The 15,113-nt window shown below is 38.7% G+C and overlaps 1 protein-coding gene and 1 pseudogene across 1 annotated transcript in view; one reads left to right on the plus strand and one right to left on the minus strand.

Annotated features, from left to right (window-relative positions):
• Nucleotides 1-15,113, minus strand: part of LOC145397848 (uncharacterized) — a 352,766-nt gene that overhangs the window by 30,099 nt on the left and 307,554 nt on the right. Inside the window, exon 6 of the mRNA XM_080270884.1 lies at nucleotides 8,256-8,385. Within this exon, the coding sequence (XP_080127010.1) occupies nucleotides 8,256-8,385 (130 nt within the window). The remainder of the gene's footprint in view (nucleotides 1-8,255; nucleotides 8,386-15,113) is intronic.
• LOC145397772 (uncharacterized) lies at nucleotides 9,977-13,761 on the plus strand (annotated as a pseudogene).

Below are 15,113 nucleotides of genomic sequence, written 5' to 3' on the forward strand. Positions count from 1 at the left end.
TTCCAATTGCAGACAGAGATAGGACGTATTGGGACATCTGGTTTGTGTATTTTGGTAATCCATACAAGATTCCTGGGACAGATCCAGAGGCAAAAAGAAAATTATAAGTTTCTGATGAAATCAAGTTCTTTATTCTCCTAAGAACTCTATTAAGTTTGTCTTCCAACTTTAGTATGTAGGAAAATGGATCTATGTCAAGTTCAAGGAACTTACTTCTGTCAGAAAGCAGATTTGAAATTTTATCCACATAATCAGACTTATTCATCACCACTACCCCACTCCCTTTATCTGGCTTCGTTAAAACAATGTTTGTATCAGTCTTCAGTTGATTAAGTATTCTGACCTTGTCTTTACCAAATACTCACGGTCAGTATTTGGTAAAGACAAGGTCAGAATACTTAATCAACTGAAGACTGATACAAACATTGTTATAACTAAGCCAGATAAAGGGAGAGGGGTAGTGGTGATGAATAAGTCTGATTATGTGGATAAAAATTTCAAATCTGCTTTCTGACAGAAGTAAGTTCCTTGAACTTGACATAGATCCATTTTCCTACATACTAAAGTTGGAAGACAAACTTAAAAGAGTTCTTAGTAGAATAAAGAACTAGATTTCATCAGAAACTTATAATATTCTTTTTGACTCAGGATCTGACCCAGGACTCAGCAATCGATTACCAAAAATACACAAACCAGATGTCCCAATACATCGTCCTATCCTGTCTGCAATTGGAACCTTTAATTATAATTTGGCTAAATTCTTATTCTACATACTGAGTAGCCTCACCACAAACAAATTTACTGTTAAAAACTCTATCAATCTCGTGCAAGTAAAGCAGCTTCAATTTCCCACATCCTGTGGTCATGGCAAGCTTTGATATTAAAAGTCTATTCCAAATATCCCACTTTAAAGAAACTATAGATATTTGCATTGTTGAACTATTTAAAAGGCAGGAAGTAGTCAATAATTTAACAAAGCAGAATTTCAGATCCCTTTTAGACCTGGCAGTTAACGAATCCATGTTCATATTTAATGACAAATTTTATAAACAGGTTGATGGAGTGGCAATGGGATCCCCACTGGGCCCCACATTAGCTAATATATTTCTATGTTTTTATGAAAGACAATGGTTATCAGATTGTCTCTAAGTTTTAAACCAGTTTTTTACCGTAGGTATGTTGATGATTGTTTTTATTGTTCAAAGAATCTGATCATGTTGTAAAGTTTCTAGACTACCTGAATTCTAAGCATTCTAATATTAAGTTCACTGTTGAAATTGAGAATAATAACTTGCTCTCTTTCTTAGATATTCAGCTAACCAATTATGGTAATTACTTGGGTACTTCCGTTTACAGGAAGGAGTCATTCACTGGTTTGGGTCTGAATTTCTTATCATTTGTACTAACATATATAAGCTGAATTCAGTAAGGACACTTACCATAGATGCTATGCACTTAGTTTGAACTGGACATCTTTTCATGATGAAATTGATTTCCTGAGTAAATTCTTCACCAATAATAATTACCCTACTACGTTGTTTCCTAGGATGGTAAAAGATTTTTTAAACCAGATATTATGTGGTTCTAGGAAGGCAGCAACTGCAGCTAAGGACATACATTATATCAGGTTTCCACTTTATGGTCATGTCAGTTATAATATTAGGAACCAGCTTTAAAAATACTCAAGCGTGTCTATCCTCAAATCTCATTTAGATTTGTATTTGTAAATCCTTTTACTGTAGGTTCATTTTTCGATGTAAAGATAATATCCCAAAGCCACTGTGCTCAAACATAGTATATTTATATGTTTGTTCTAGCTGTACAGCTAGATATATTGGGAGTTCCATTCGGAACTCAAAATTCGTGTGTGTGAGCACAGAGGCTTGTCTCATAGAACATCTTTGCCACTGTCTAACCCAACTTTGTCAGAGATTAGAACCACTGTTTCGATATAGCCATACTTGTAATATGGATAATTTCAGTATTTTACATAGTAGTAATGACAGAATGGAACTGCGAATTTTGGAGTCTTTGTACATTCACAAACTTAAGCCTTCATTAAATAACTATGAATCATCAACAAGGTTGTATACCTTAGATTATAGTGTTTTGTATCGATGAATCAGCCTTTTGATACTTGGTTCATTGATTCTTTACTTGGTTCTTTTGCTTCACACTGGTTTGTTGACGATTCAGAAGCTTTATGACACTTTTCTTTATGAAACACTGTGTTCAGGATTTTCAGTGTTAGCTGCCAACTCACAGAGGTAACACTCTCACTTTTATTTCTCGAGTCTGTTATTTAAGAGAGAAAAAAATACATTTTTTATAGTAATCATTGTCACATGCTTTTTTGGTAACTTTTTTGTATTTCTTATGGATATTTTAAAATGTTTTTAAAACTTTATGTAATTTGCAATATGTGTTTTAAATGCTTTTAGGTCTGAAGATGGGATAAGCATCCCGAAACTAGTCACCTGAAATAAATAAATATGAAGTGGAAAATCATCTTGCTTCTCCTTGGCTGGATATATAGTATAAGATTCCCCACGGGCACCTCAGTTGTTATTATATATATATATTATATATATATATATATTATATATATATATATATATATATATATATATATATATATATATATATATATATATATATATATATATATATATATATATATATATATATATATATATATATATATGTGTGTGTGTGAATAATTGCCAAAACCAACAAAGGAATCATTAAAGCTAAGAACTGTCATGACTGAACCATATACGTACCCATAATTTTTCAACGATATATGTAAAACGTGTAAATATACCATTATTATTATTAGGACAGACCCGTATACATACAGTATAATCTTTCAACGATGATGTATAACTTTTATGCAAAATTAGAGTATATAAATATATTCCGTAATTATTCAGGATAGAACCATATACATATAATTATTCAATGTATGGTACAACTGTTATGCATAAGTAATGTTAAAATATGTGAATAATGACGTCTCATAGCAGGAGGCGTGCATTTTTAAATGCGAACTTAAAAAAAAAAAAATCCTCCGTCATCCGTTGCCAAATCCCTCCGCAGCAAGCAATTTGTATCTTGTCTCCCATATCTAGTGGGAGACAAGATACAGCCGAAATCTTGTCTCCGGACTGTCGCGCGACTGTCCAGCGACAGATTTAGACTTTCCTGAGACAGTCGCGCAACAGTCTAGTGACATTGTCGTGCGACTTTTGCTGGATAAAAGTATCTTTGTGTGTACGTGACCGAGACAGTGTCTAGCGACTGTTGCGAGACAAATTTAGATTTTTCTGAGACAGATGCGAGACAGTCCAGAGACAATGTTGCGCGTCTTTGTATCTTGGTGTGTACGAGGCTTAACATTCAAATTTGGTCTTGTGATATTAGTGGGAGTCATATTATGACGTATCGATGTGGCTTTGTGGAAGGGCAGTGAGCATGGTGAATACAAATTCAAATCTCCAAGCTGTTCCCTTGCATTAATCGAACCTGTGACAGCACCGTACCCAGTCCAGCACTTGGTCCACTACAGTCACATTCTAATGTACCTTTCCTCCATTTAGTCCACCCTGGTTGTGCATAAACTCAACCAGGGACCTGCATTGTCAATTCCACCGTTGCGTATCGTAGTTCCGGAAAGTTTGGGGCTCAGCAAAACTTCAATGTCTGTTTTAATGACTCTCCTGTAGTCGACAGGCGTTAATCTACTGTAATATTTCCTCCTCCTCCTCCTCCTCCCTTTTCTCTTCCTCCTCCTCCTAATCCTCCTCCTCCTGTTTGTCTGTCTGTCAGCTTTCCTTCTTTTTCACTTTTCCTTCTTTTTTTTTTTTTTTTTTTTTGCAAATGCCATTTTCGTTTTTCCTTTTAATTACTTCATTATTTTCTATTTTATCACTACCGTAGTTATACAAACAACGGTAAGGAGCGAAAACAAAGGGCCAAGAGAAACAACTCAACAGATTGGGAGAGGGAGAAGTAGCAAGAAAATGGAGAGGAACAGAGGGATATTTTTGAGAAAAATACAATAAAGGAACACATCAAAAAAGACGCGCGTGTGTGTGTGTGTGTGTGTGTGTGTGTGTGTGTGTGTGTGTGTGTGTGTGTGAGAGAGAGAGAGAGAGAGAGAGAGAGAGAGAGAGAGAGAGAAATATACACATACTGGGAAGGCGGTGGCTGAATCGGTAGAGAGGCGGCCTGCTGTCCTGATGGACCCAGGTTCGAATCCCGGCTGGGGCAGGGAACAGTTTGAGAATTTGAATTTCATAAAAGCACACTTCCCTGATCTACCAGATGACCCGGCGACATGTCGTAAAAATACCCCCGCTAATACCAATACACCAGTCTTGTATGAGACAGCTCTAGCATGTATTCAATATGGACTGTGGGTGTTAGCACCGAAGTGGTGACATGTGGAGGTGTAGGAGGACTACTGGGCCTTGGGATAGGCTGCTGCCCCCGAGATATAGGTCCTGACGCCTTTGCCCAGAGTCGGACAAAAAAAAAAAAAAAAATCTATATACAGTAAGACTTACATGAGGGAGTGTTAGTGCCATCTTTAAGATATGGATGTGAGACTATGGGGTGGCATGAAAATGAAAAGTCAAGAGTAAGAGCAATGGAGATGGGAATGCTGAGGAATGTATGTGGAGTACAGAGGGTGGATAGGATACGAAATAATGTGATTAGTGAAAGGTGTGGAGTGAGGAATTCGGTGGACACCAGAATCAAACACAGTGTACTGAGTTGGTATGGTCATGTGGAGAGAAAGGATAACAATAGAGTGGTGAAAAAGGTATATCTGAGCGAATTTGATGAAGGGAGAAGGCGAGGTAGGCCAAGGAGAAGGTGGCGAGATATGGTGGATGAGTGTGTGAGGAAAAGAGGTTTGGAAGTCGGTGAGGCTAGGGAACTGACAAGTGATCGAGCTGGCTGGATGAATGTTGTGTGGAGAAGTGCATGATCAGGGATTCTGGCACCCCTTTTTATCTTGGCAGCGTCCGGATTCTCAATCGGATACGTTTATGTGAAGCTACAGAACGTGGTGAATGTTTTTGGCGTATCCGATAGAACCAGGATTCCGGGGGCTTGAATGACGAGTGAATAGAAGTGTGGCCCATTGGATTTGGCAAATTTGGGCTGTCTGGACATTGTTACTCCTCACCCTGCCCTTGGGTGGGAAAGGAGGTCCGGATGATGATGATGATGATGATGATCTATATACAGCAAATAAATACATATCGAATGAATACATGCCTATTTTTCCATTTATCTGTCATTCTAGCAATGTATATACGAGTGTGTGTGTGTGTGTGTGTGTGTGTGTGTGTGTAGATAGACAGATAGATAAACAGAGAGAGAGAGAGAGAGAGAGAGAGAGAGAGAGAGCATAACCAGTATGATGGCATACATGATTTGTTGAGTGGTGACGGTTCGATTTGCACACACATCATCTTCAGACCTACAGTCACAGATAAAACCGTTATATAATTTTTATGAGCTTAATAGAAAAGGGAATAAGGGTTGAACAATGTTGCTTATTATTGTATAAATTACCAGTTAAAAACAAAGTAACAGTGTAGAAGAGCCGTGTGAGCCACGGCGTCTTCGTAGTTCTGCTGTAGGTAGGAATTTCGCTAATATTATAGTCAGGTAGTCCTGTGCAGTGAACACAATAACAGAAATTCTCGAATTTTGCTCTCTCCATGGGAAAACCTGACGAGGATATTGGCAAGGGCTTAAGTGACAGCTGAGCTACGACCATCAGATGAATAAGATTAGATGTAATTGAAGGAAATGGGGGCTTGGAAGGCAACCATGAAGACAGATGCTGAAGCAAGAAAGAAAAATGCAAAAATGGGAAGGCAGTGGCGAAAAAGGGAGGGGGTAATATGAGTCCTGACCTGTCTTTCATTGTATGAACTTTTTTTTTTTCCCCCTAAAACAAGTGTACTTTTATACAGAGGAACATCACAACATACATGAAAATTCCTGAACGTATGACTCTGACCCTACTGATGAAGGTTCGTAAATTATGGTTGTAAATTAGGCTGCTCTTACTCTCCCATGTTCGGGCCAACTCCGTGGCATTATTCTTGTGCAGATAATACCAGACTATTTATTAAAATAACACTGAGAAAGTTTTCGACTCCCTCCTTTTTCAACAACTGCTGGGTTAGCCCCTGAAAGGAAGTGATAAGCGATGCTAAAAACTGAGATAAAAAAGAAAGGAAAATTGGGGTGAGTGAGCAAAGAAGAGGAGAGGAAGGGGGAATGAGGAGGAAGGTGAAAGAAGTCATATGGAGAAAATCTAATGCCAGAGGAAAGGAAAAGGAAGAATGACTCTCTCTCTCTCTCTCTCTTTCACACACACTTTTCAGGTCTTCTTTTATGGGGTTTTCGTATTTCCCCTTCTCCATGATGACGTACTTTCTAGAGTTTATTCACTTCAATTCACTTCAACTAAGCAAATATTTTCACCTTTTTGCAGTTTCTTTCCATTTGTTCAGTTGAAGAAGGAGACAATACAGTACTCTGATTCCAGATCACTTCCATAGCACTTACTCGTGACTGCCACCATATTCATTTATAATACAGCTGAGCATTGAAGATGAAGGGACAGCATCCTCACATGTTGTTAAAGTGAACACACTATAGTTTCTTCATGCTACCTGAAGGCGACACTGCTCAACTTAGATTTTCGAACTGGGAAGGTTACAGTGTAGTCTTTAAAGTAAGGATGACAGAGATTTCCAGGCTTTAAGAAATAAGTATGTGGTAAAAAGAATATGCTGAACTAAACAGAACCACAGCGAGCATACCTCCGCCATCGCCTATTAAAATAATGCTTTACTCCTGTAATTCCTCTTTTCTAACAGCCAAATACTTTTATGGTATCACACAGTTAAAACTATGGTTTTCGTCTGTCCTCTTACAGAGTCAAAAAGAGCGCATACATCACCAAAGCCAAGAAATCTGACTTATTCCTGCACCCGGATCCTGGTCCACCTCCGAATCTATTTGGGCGTCGTGCCTTGAGTAAATTTAGAAAAGAGTAAAGTGATGGTAATCGAGAGAGAAGGTGACTCCCAGTGTGATGTTACAGTGAATGGAGAGAGACTGCAATTGGTGAGAGAGTTCAAATACCTGGGTACAGTGATAGAAAAGAGAGGAAAATGTGCAAAAAGTGGAAAGTAGAGTGACACAAGGAAGGAAGGAAGGTAACTGGTGGTATGAAGGCCACGATATGAAACAGAGGCTCGAGTGTTGCAGCTGCGCGAGGCTAACATGAAGGAGTGTTAGTGCCAACTTTAACTTATGGATGTGAGTCTACGGCGTGGCATGAAAATGAAATGTCAAGAGTAAGAGCAGTAGAGATGGGGTTGCTGAGTAATGTATGCGGAGTACTGAGATGGGATAGGATACGAAATAATGAGATTCGTGAAAGATGCGGAGTGAGGAAGTCTGTGGACACCAGAATCGAAGAGAGTGTACTGAGATGGTATGGTCATGTGGAGAGAATGGATACAATTGAATGGTGAAAAAAAAATTATCTGAGCTAATCTGAAAGAGGGAGGAGGTGAGGTAACCAAGGAGAAGGTGGAGCGATATGGTAGATGAGCGTGTGAGAAAGAGAGGCATGGAAGTCGGTAAGGCTAGAGGACTGACAAGAGGTCGAGCTGACTGGATGAATGTTGTGAGGAGATGTCATGATGAGGGATTTGGCACCCCTTTTCAACGTGATAGCATTCGGACTGACTCTATTGGATACGTTTATGTGAAGCTACAGAATGTGGTGAAAGTTTTTGGCATATCAGATACAGCCAGGATTCCAGGGGCTTGAATAATGAGTGAATGGAGGTCTGACCCATTGGTTTGGGCAAACTTCGGCTGTCTGGACGTTACTACTATTTACCATGCCCTAAGATGTGAAAAGAGGTCTGGGTGATGATGATGATGATGATGATATTTTTTGTGAACAAACAAACAAACAAAAAGAATCGGTTTAATAAATAAACTCTGTCCAATACCGTTGGCGAAAGTAAAACGGCGCCATCGTAATGAAGTTGAAAAACTTTTTTTTTTTTTACCTCTTTTTCTGATCTAACCTCTTTCAATGACATTCGGAATGCAAGATGAGGAAATAGTATTTTTAGGCCAAAATAGATCAACAGGAGAATAAAACTTACTCAGCAATGACATAACAACTGGAGAAAACTCACCTGCAGCCTTGTTCTTGTTTAGGTATGATATCATTCGCATTCTCACTCGCAGGGTCTTAAACACGCTCTTTCTGTGCGGACCCAGAGTCAGTCGACACTCCGACTGCAGGCTACCTCCCGCTGACGCTACCTGGATCGACAGAGGTAATTTTATTTTTTTCAAATAAGAGAACAAAGGGAGGAAAAGCAAAATAATAATAATAATAATAACCCATACACCAGATTACTGGCGTCCTCCATTCATAAAATATCTGTAACAGCTGGACTTGAACAGCTGTACAGGTCGAGGTTTGGGGAGAAACAACTCCGGGGAAGTGAGTTCCAGAGAGATGCAGTTCGGGGTATAAAAGAATTCTGATAGGCAGAAGTTCTCAGTATGGCTGAGTGACATTCCAGTCATGAGCGCTACCAGATGCCAGTATAAAACGAGGGAAGGCATGGAGAGGATGCACAGAGGACGCAACTTCGTCTGAGCATTTCCCATAATATTTGTAAAATAATGCAAGGGAGGCAACATTCCTTCTTACTTGTAGGGGAGGTGGTTATTTATAATAGCAGGGTTACAAATAATTCCAACAGCATTGTTCTGAATTTGTCTAGTTGTTTTAGTGCAACCTTTCCACATCCATTCCACAAGGGTGAATAATATTGAAGCTGACAGTACACATGACTCTCATAAATTATAACTAACTGCTCGTCAGTGAAGAAGTTACGAACTGTGTATAATCCAAGTTTCCTTGAGCCGGTTTCAGCAGGTGATCTAACATGAGAGGTCCAACTGAGGGCATTGTTAAGTGATAAATAGTGAATTTCAATACTTTTCGATATGGGAATATTAGTAGCACTGACGGTAATATACAAATCTGGCAATATCTATCTATTAGTCTATCTATCTATCTATTGCCAGACGCCATAATCCCGTAAAGGGTGGCCATTTGACTTTGAATTATATGTTTTACGGGGAGGTGCACTAACCCTCCACCAGCCCACTTGTTGACACTTAGGGAGAACGTATGGTTTGGTTGTATGGTTACCACTCAGCGTTGTAAATGGTTTCTTGGCTTACAGGAAACCATTTGGCTTGTCACTCAATGTAAAGCCACCTGTAAAGGAAAGAAAAGCAATAAGAAGTGACAGGAAAGATGGGAGAAATAGGAAGAGAGGAGGGCAGGCACAGGAAAAAGAATGATAAAGGCTAAGGAAGAAGTAGGTAGCACTACATTAAGTGAGAGGATGATGGTCACCACCACCTACCATTAATCTATTAGTAAATTGTATATATTTAGTTTTACTAGCATTAAATGAGACAAGGTTGTTTTGTCCCCATTCACTGATTGTAGATAAGTCTTGATTTATGGAGATGGCTGTACTGAGTTGAGAGTTTGAGATATTAGACTTTGTAAATGGGTGTTTGAGTGTGAATGAACTATGAAGTGTTGAGCCATCTGCAAATGAATGGATGGGATTGTAGATGACATATAAGAGATCATTGATATGAACTAGGAACAGGGTTGGCACCAGAACTTATCCCTGTGGCACGCCGGCGTTAACTGAGTGGAAATTGGAATATACATCATCTACTTTTATCTTTCTTTCACTGAGAGATGAGGAAAGCAGAGGAACAAAAGACGTTAGTCCACAGCAAGGGAGTTTGGACAGCAGGGAAAGGTGCCACACTCTGTCAAAAGCTTTAGAAATATCAAGGGCTACTTTAATACAGGATGTGCCAGAGTGGACTGCTAGAGGACGAAGAGGCTGAGGTAGGCCGAGGGAAACCTGGTTGGTGACAATGAAATAAGAAGCAGGAGAGGACTGTTGGTGGGACCTGAAGGAGATGGCAAGAGACAAATATTGGTGGAGAGAGTTCATTGAGGCCCTGCGCATCCCGTGGGGTGCCACAGGAAATGAGTGATTGATTGATTGACTACATGAGTTTCTCCATGTTGGTCAATAGGAGCATTCGCAGTAAGGAGTGAGTACTAGATACCGCCAGAATTTTTTATTTCCGATTTTATTTTGAGGACTGCATAATTCTTACATACAGGTATTTTTTCATGAAAATATAATGTATAATTTTTTCTCATTCATTTAAGGTGTGTTTGGTGCTTAATAATGAGGTAACAAAATACTTTGAGATGTTGTTCATATGTTTTGTGGTGTTGGTTATATAAATCAAGGGATGAAGATTTATCGGTCTTTACACATATGTATGGATATTTCCTTATTTATACTTTTATTCAGATACTCCTAGTTGTAACCAGCAAAGATATTAAGTGGAAAAAAATAAGAGTTTCGTCAAACTCTGCGGTTCCTATGGACAGATGATCGCAAGTGGCAATGGAACAAACTTGGCAAAGAATCTATTATTTACCTCTCAACTCATATATGCTGAAATGTTTCACTTCCTGAGAAGCAAATAATAGTTAATAAATGTCTAAAGTATCATTATTTACAGATTATATGCGTAAAACTGCTTATATTTCAACAATACTAATCATTATAACCATTGCTAGAATCGGTTATGCATAAGGTAAATAACGATCAGTACGACTGAGTAGCTATATTAATATTCATCTTTATATGAACTAACACCATTTTAAAGTCATGGATATTGCTGTCAAGTTAAATGCACGGATTTATATGGTGTACAAAGATGGAGAATGCGGTCTCGGTTCCAGACCTGCATGGTGCCTGGCGTACGAGCGTTTGTCAACAAACTTTGTAAATATTCACGTTCACTATGACATTCTTTATATGTGCTGTGGCTGACTGGAAGTTGGATTCAAGAAAGACAACAAGAAGGAAGGGTGCAAGATATGTCAAAGGCTGGACCAGGTTCCCATCTGCCAAGACACTGTTAAGACAGAACCAGTAAAAAGAAAAATGTGTGAAGAGAGGTGCAGGAGGGAAGTGGGATGGAAAGCCACTTGTAATCTGCTCCTTGCATTTCATTGGATAGAAGAAAGGAAGACCAGCACCAGAAAATCCAGATCCAGTGCTTTTTGAATATAATGGGTTGGAGAGAAACTGCTATGCAGATATAACTAGACAGAAAAATAGACCAGTGTAAAGGACAAGAAGTAGGTGAGGAAGAATCGTGCCTTACTAACACCAGCCCAAAGCCAGCATCCACTCCAAGTGACCTAAAGACACCAACTGACGAAGTGTTTGTGTTTGATCACATTCAGGACTGGCCAGAGGTTGAAATATGCTCCAGCAGGCATGTGTCTACATCCACAATTACAGGTAATTTTCATAAAACTGTATTGGTATTTATTTCCTTTCAAATGGTAATCACATCCACTGGTAAGCATACGCTTTATCTGAAGCAGTAAAAGCAACTTACTAAATCACTTCTTCTTGATAGTCTGCTATATTTTTTACTATTTCTGGGGTGGTACATGAACTTTTTTTTATTTAGTTTTGCTAAATTTGCTTCCCCATTGTTTTTAGCCAAGACCATGGAGTCAGTTCATTCAACTCGCAAGGTAATGGCGGAAGGGACTTTCCTAAGTGTGTAACTAAACCAGTCTTAACTTGACTGTACCTAATAATTTAACCAACCCAACCTAACCTAACCTAGCCTAGCAACCAGTTGGGAAGTTGGGAAACAAAAACCACCTTCTAGTGCACTGAGTAACAGACAATCATAGGTATGGGTTAAGGAACGTGATAGTAAAAAGTGGGAATTTTTTTCAGCAGAAAAAGGTAATTTACCACTCTAAAAATACTCAGACAACAACCTGGAGGAATATGACCCGAACTGGTAACGTCCTTCTTCCGCGTCAAGTAAATCATACATTCAACCAGCCACTGATAATTATTTTTTTTTCTTCCTGTTCTTTTCCATGTTATACAAGTGGTTTTAGGTATGACCCCCATTGGAAATGCAGTTTTTCCCCGTTATCCAGTTTTAAAAACACACTAGCTGTCTTCCATATAGGCAACTTGTCAATCTTTCTCATCCTTAGTTGCTGCTACTAGAATAAAACATCTATTTAACATGCTAAGTCATGTGCTTATGGGTTTAATTTTCTTTTCAATGTGCCAGTTCAAGATAACAACCTGCCTAATAATGCAGACCACAGCTATGCATGCTCAGTCCAAGAAGGAGCAGAAGTGGAACCAGTAGATGTTGGGATGCAGACTGATCCATGTAACCCTAGTACAGCTGGGAAGGAAGATTCTACAGTCAAGAACAGAACACCTCAGGTGAGTATTTTGCCCATTGCCTGTTCTTCAGATCTTATTTGCACATAGCTTGCAAAGCTACGATATATATCTTGTCATGATTTGGTAGAATGAGACACTCAAAGATATCAGAATGCCTTTCCTCCATTATTTGTACTCTCACTCTCCACAACACACAGTTTGTGGAGCTTACAGTTCTATTACATAAAGCAGGTGGCATCAACACCACCGTGGCCCCTTCCAATTCTTGCCACAGCCACAATGTTTATAACATGAACAATGCAAAATCATGCTTAAGGTGATCATGATCAATTGTCTTTCAGCTGACAGGGAGTGGTGATGCAGAAAATGAGGAAGCTTTCCGTGAGGCCTTCATTCAGATCTTAAAAAGTGATAAGACTGTTAGGAAATACACAGGTATGAAATCCAGGGAGAGTCTAAATGTTTTTGAGTTGGTTGAGAAAAGTGTTTCTAAGATATGGTACCGTACTTTATTGGAGAGGACAGAAACCTTTCAGAGATGCGAATACACCTCCAAGTAAGGCTTGTTCTAGCACAAGTAAGAAACTCTCACACTTTGAAGAGTCTCTGATGACCCTTGTATTCCTGCGAGAAGGCTGTGACCACCAAATGCTAGGGGATCATTTTGAAGTGTGCAGAAGTGTGAGTAGCACTGTCATAACTTGGATACACATACTCCACACTCTACTTAAAGACTGGCTGCTGTGGCCTACTGCTGCACAGGTACGAGCAAGTTTGCTAAAAGATTATCTTGCACAATATGCAGACACAAGAACAATCTTGGATTGTACTGAGATGTTTACAGCCAGAACAAACCATCCTTCAGCACAAGCTTCCACATACTCATTATATAAGCATCACAGCACACTGAAGGTGCTGATAGGAGTAACCTCCTTAGGACACACAACCTTTGTGTCAAGTGTTTATAGAGGGAATACTTCTGACAGATACAGAAATTGAGTTTCTTGATAAAGTAGAGCCAGGGGATGCCATTATGATGGACAGGGGGTTTCACATTGGTGACCTTATACTCTAACAGGGTGCCAAGTTGTATATGCCTCCATTTACAAGAAAGAAGGAGGATGGCAAAGGAAGGAAGCTAAATGAAAATGAAATAACAGAGACAAGGAACGTTGGATCATTACATATCCATGTAGAGAGAGCAATCCAGAGGATGAAGACCTTCAAAATTCTTTCACAACCTGTTGACTGTCATTTGTGGCCACTCATGGATTACATTGCAGTTATTGAAGCTGTGCTTTGCAACATGATGCCTCTGCTTGTTAAGGTTTGAGTGATGTAACATTTGTGTCAAGGAGAACAAAAAAGAACAAGAAGTATCTGTGCATGAAGCGTCAAGTTACTGAGTGTATTACCTTGACCGATGGTACTTGCAAATTAGCAACTTAATATTGTATGCGGTAGATCTCTTTATATGTGCAGATCCATGTGCACTGTTAGAGTCTTGTCTCCCCAGCCTGTGGTGCCATAGGCATCTTTATATTGGCTTTATATTTTTTCAGTATGCTATTACTCTGCTTCTGTCTAAATAAGAATTAAAGAATTAAAAGTGATTCTTTACTCATTGCCCACATGAATGTACTATAGTTGGACACAGCACTCAAATAACACATCTTGTCATTCAGCTGATGAATGTAATTTTTATTGTATCACGGATCCATGAGATAATTTGTGCATTTAGTCTTTATAATTTATAATTTGACAACAGATAGACTAAATATAAAGGGGTATTATGTGCCATAATGTTAACTGAAACAAGAAAGTTAAGAATCTATAGTCTTCAGGCCACATGTGACCAGTGAGTGACCAGCTCAAAAAAAAAAAAAAAGGGAACCCAATGCAGACACACCATTAACCCATCACATCCAGGGGATGTTTTCACCACCCAAACCACCAGCAGGTGTTTTTCTTAAAAATCATTATTTAAACCATAATTTCTCAGCTAAACCTATAATATAAAATTATAGTAGAATATAATATTATAATACAGTATAATGCAATACTCATAATAATAATACAATAACAATAATACTACAAAACACTAGATCATGTATACATGCCACCTGGATGGGATGGGTTAACAATGCTCTCAGGCAATGCTGGGTACCTCTGCTAGTTAAATACAGAACAAAGCAAAGTTAAAACTTGTGAGGTTCTTTGAAGTGTCGTGCTATAAAATAAAATATTCTGAAAATTTTGCAATATACAGTATGTAAGTAAGGAATTCACATAAGGATTATTGAATCACCAAAGCATGAAGTACTGTATATATGTACATAACAAAAATATATTTATAGACAATAAGTAAAAAACTTGTGACCTGTAAAAAAAAAAATTTGGTGGAAAATAAATTTCTGATTTCTCTCTCTCTCTCTCTCTCTCTCTCTCTCTCTCTCTATTGATTAAGAAGTACATAAAAACGAACAATCATACAACTTGGGTAAAGCTGACTTTAGGGCACTGAGGAAAAGTTCTGAGGACCATTGGCATGGGATGCCTGCAACACCAACCATGAGGAAAGACAATGTATAAGGTCAGTAACGAACTATGCAAGCCCTGCTTGGGCTCCTAACATGGCTGAAACACACTACACCTTACAGAACAAGACCCCAAAATTAATCACAG

Source organism: Coenobita brevimanus, chromosome 43 (genome assembly GCF_032717465.1).
Source record: "Coenobita brevimanus isolate Jiangsu-jjx chromosome 43, ASM3271746v2, whole genome shotgun sequence".
Lineage (NCBI taxonomy): Eukaryota > Metazoa > Arthropoda > Malacostraca > Decapoda > Coenobitidae > Coenobita > Coenobita brevimanus.